Genomic DNA, 2809 nt, shown 5'->3' on the forward strand with positions numbered 1-2809 from the left:
GGAAGCCCTTTCCCCCCATCTTTCCCTCAACTCCTGACACCTAAAAGGACACCCAGCCAGCCTTCACAGCAGACCCGAGTTTAGTGACTTCAAGTTCTTTCCCACTGTCATCCCCACTGATCCTCACAGCCCTGCCTGGGAGGGGGCGGGCTGCTCTCCCCTCTCCAGGTGACAGGCCCTGAGGAGGCTGCCTGGCCCAGACACCAGCAGCATCCCCGCCTCCGCTCCTCCTCTGCCCTGGCCGTGGTCTGTTCCTGCAGACAGGTCCTGAAGCAGCATTTGTTCAGGGAGCCGGGAGCACCTGGCCGCTGGCTGTGGCCTCCCTGATTCCCCAGCTGCCTCCAGAGGAGGGAGACTGGGACTGGGGCCTTGGTCCTTGGGCAAGCCCTGGTCTGGCCTCCACAAGAGTGTGCGGCCTTGGCTTGCCCCTGCCCGAGCGGTGAAGGTCCCCACCGCCCAGCCGTCCCCTCGTGGGATGGCCTGCACCCACTACAGTCACCTGCACACACAGCAAAGACGTGGACACGCCCACGAGCCCAGTCCAGCACACACACCCATATCTGTAGATCAACAGTCCCCAGGTACACAGCCATACCGTGCGCGCACGCGCACACACACACACACACACACACTCCTGAACACGCCCTGTGCATCACGTGTGCCCTGCCCTGCCCTGCACAGCTGCACATCTGCTGAGGCAAGGCCTGGTGGGTCCGAGGGATTCGTCCAGCCTTGCCAGGCCCTCTCTGCTGCCCTGAGTGCCCCCCTTTTCCTCAGTCCACGGTGGGACAGAGGCAGGGGGTGCCAGCAGAGGGGACACTTCCCAACAGGTATGCTGGGCCCTACACCAGCTCCCAAGGCCTGGAAGGGGCAGCCACGTCCCAAAGGCCTCCTGGAAGCGGCCTCCTAGGGTATCCAGGTGGAAATTGTCCGTGGCCTCGTAGGTGCTGGTGCTGGCAGCCAGGCCTAGATGAGTCTCTCCTCGGGCGGCACCTTGAGGACACTGTCCATCTCCAGCCGGGCCCCGGCCACCTCCTGCTGGCTCGGGCTGTAGGTGCCCTCTGACTGGCGGCGCTTTCTGGCTGCCAGGATCCCTGAGAGGAGGCCCAAGAGGAGGAGGAGGAGGCAGGCACAGGCTGCAGGCACTGCCACCTCCAGCAGCGGGAACGGCAGTGGCAGCGGCAGGTCCTTCTGCAAGAGATATGAACAAGGAGGCCTCAGGTAAGGGAGGCGGGGAGGAGAGAGCAAAGGGGGCACAGGACTTGCTCAGAGGAAATGAGAGCTATCAGGGAGGTAGTGGGAGACCTGGCCCTGGGGGTATACAAGCAGGTGCCAGGGAGCCACCGTCAGAGCGACTGCCAGGAGATTCCTATATGACAAAGGGGTTCTGGCTGGAAGGAGAGAAGACGTTTATTGACCACCCAGTCCGAGCTCAGCACAGTGCTTGGACTTCACGGAAGCCTCACACCACGTGGTGAGGCAGCAGGGAGAGCACTCCTCACTCCAGGAGCTGAGTCTGGTTTATCTGTTCCCTGGTGTTTCCCAAAAAGCTGGGAGCAGGGCCTGCATGGTAGGCCCTTGGTGGGTAGTAGGTGAGAAAACAGGCTTTGCCCAGACTCCCCAGACGCGTGACTAGTTGGTGGCAAGCCAGGACTGGCACTTCTCCGTCTGCCCCCAACACCGCGCTGCCATCCTTCAGCTTCAAATCCCGGTCAAGGCCCTTCTGTCACTGGCCAGCGTGGGCCTCAGTGCCCAGCCCTGCCATGTGGCTCCTCCTCCCGACAATAAACTCATTCAAGCTGCAGCAATGGGGACTTGCTCCCTCCCCATCCTGAAGGTGGCCTGGTGTTTGACAGTGACCATGGAGACCAGGCTTAACCCCAAAGCGTGAGAATCTTAGGCAACAGCCAGAGAGGCTGACTGGCTGATGGTGAGCGCAGAATCCAGCAGGGCCTGCTCCCCCACCTCATGGAAGCTAGACCAGGCTTTGGGGGGCCCTCCTCTCCGTCTCCCCAGTCTCCCAGGGTTTCCCCATCAAGGAGTCTGCAAGGCTGGAATTCTGAAGTCCCGGAATCACAGACACCCAGGATTCCAGAGCCACAGGTCTCCCTCTCAGGCCCCGGTGACCTGGGTCCCAAGCCCAGCACACAGCCCTGGAGAAGGGTCCAAGGCTGCAGATAAAAGGGGGCCCTCACCAGCCGCCACCAGGCACTTCTGGGGGAGTTGTAAAGCCATTATCTCCCGGGCTCTGGGAAGGTGGGTGGGGGAGCCAGAGGCTGTAAAGTTCCACTTGAAAGGAAACAGTCTCCAGAAGCAGAGGGAATTTGCAGGTTTATGACCCGGGCTGCCAGAAGCCTGCGGAGATCAAGGCTCCAGCCCAGCCTTCCCTGCCCACCTCCCCTGCAGCCAGCACCCACTGTGGGTTCATGCCTGCAGGGCCAGCTCCGCCCCTTAGTGGGGAGCCCACCAGAAGGAGGTTCAAGCTCAAGCTGCCCGTGGGCCCCTCCGCAGCTGAGCGTCCTGGGGTCAGGGGCCAAGCTCACTCTGGCTCAGACCTGGGCTCCTCAAATCTTTTTACTCTAGAAGCCCCCGGAGATTACAGCCTCCGTGTTCACCAACCTAAATCCCTGATTCCAAGATCCTGTGGGTCCTGAATCCTGCCCCAAATCGGGCTTGATGGAGCCCAACTATTTCAGCCCCCAGGGGATGGTGGGGACCTCCGGGCTCTCCCTGGAGTGAAAATGCCTCCTGGGTGGGGTTCATGGAAGGGACCTGGGTCTCCCCTGCTGCTGCCCACCCCACGACAGGA

The 2809-nt window shown here is 61.8% G+C and overlaps 1 protein-coding gene across 1 annotated transcript in view; it reads right to left on the reverse strand.

The window, feature by feature from the left end:
* Positions 1 to 2809, reverse strand: part of CRB2 (crumbs family member 2) — a 22759-nt gene continuing 19950 nt past the window's right edge. The window contains exon 11 of the mRNA XM_014528886.1: positions 1 to 1191. Coding sequence (XP_014384372.1) covers positions 967 to 1191 — 225 coding nt within the window. The 3' untranslated portion in view covers positions 1 to 966. The remainder of the gene's footprint in view (positions 1192 to 2809) is intronic.

Source organism: Myotis brandtii, unplaced genomic scaffold (genome assembly GCF_000412655.1).
Source record: "Myotis brandtii unplaced genomic scaffold, ASM41265v1 scaffold658, whole genome shotgun sequence".
Lineage (NCBI taxonomy): Eukaryota > Metazoa > Chordata > Mammalia > Chiroptera > Vespertilionidae > Myotis > Myotis brandtii.